This window comes from Mesitornis unicolor, unplaced genomic scaffold, assembly GCF_000695765.1.
Source record: "Mesitornis unicolor isolate BGI_N332 unplaced genomic scaffold, ASM69576v1 scaffold1704, whole genome shotgun sequence".
Classification (NCBI taxonomy): domain Eukaryota; kingdom Metazoa; phylum Chordata; class Aves; order Mesitornithiformes; family Mesitornithidae; genus Mesitornis; species Mesitornis unicolor.
The window spans coordinates 2,664-3,369 of NW_010179194.1; the positions used below are offsets into that span (position 1 = coordinate 2,664).

At 67.6% G+C, this 706-nt stretch overlaps 1 protein-coding gene across 1 annotated transcript in view; it reads right to left on the reverse strand.

Annotated features, from left to right (window-relative positions):
- LOC104539198 (cathelicidin-3-like) overlaps positions 1 to 247 on the reverse strand; it is an 856-nt gene extending 609 nt beyond the window's left edge. The window contains 1 exon segment of the mRNA XM_010182668.1: positions 80 to 247. Within this exon segment, the coding sequence (XP_010180970.1) occupies positions 80 to 247 (168 nt within the window).
- Positions 248 to 706: the final 459 nt, after the last annotated feature.

Sequence of the window (706 nt, forward strand, 5' to 3'; positions counted from 1 at the left end):
GCCACGTTGCCCTCCTCCTCCCATGTCCCCGTGGGGATATTTGGGACGAGGGGCGGTGTCCCCAAGCGGTGGCACTCACCGGGGTGGGCTCAGGGCTGGCGCTGAGCATCTTGAAGGCGTTGGTGACGGTGGGGTCCTGGTTGTAGGAGTCCACGGCCTGGGCCAGCGCCTGGGTGTAGGCCAGGGGGGCCGGGAGGGCGCAGGCCCCCCCCAGCACCGCCAACACCAGCACCAGGCAGCTCCGCATCCTTGTCCCCAAGGCCACCTCCCGCTGTCCCCTTTTATCCCCCATGGGGAACCCGCCCTGGGGTTGGCTCCCCCCCTCTGGAAACGCCTGGGCCCAGCCCACAAAGTGGCCGTTTTTTTGGGGGGGAGGACACGCAATGGGGGGGACCTGAGCGTGGTGGCACTCCTGGACCACCTTGGGGACACGGCCCTGGGGTGTCCCCAGCCCTGGGACCCCCTTGGCTGGGCATGGGGGGGTTGTGGGACCGCGGGGACCATCCTCACTCCCTAACGGGGCACAGGGGGAGGCGCAGGGACCCACAGGGATCGAGGTGACACCGAGAGCATTTGCAGGGACATTTATTGGAAGCAAAGCGCCCGGGCGAGGGACATGGGTGGGGACACGGCGGTGTCACCCCCCTCAGGCCTTGGGTTTTTGGAGGTGGAGTCTGTCACGGATCCAGATCTTGCCACACTGGGA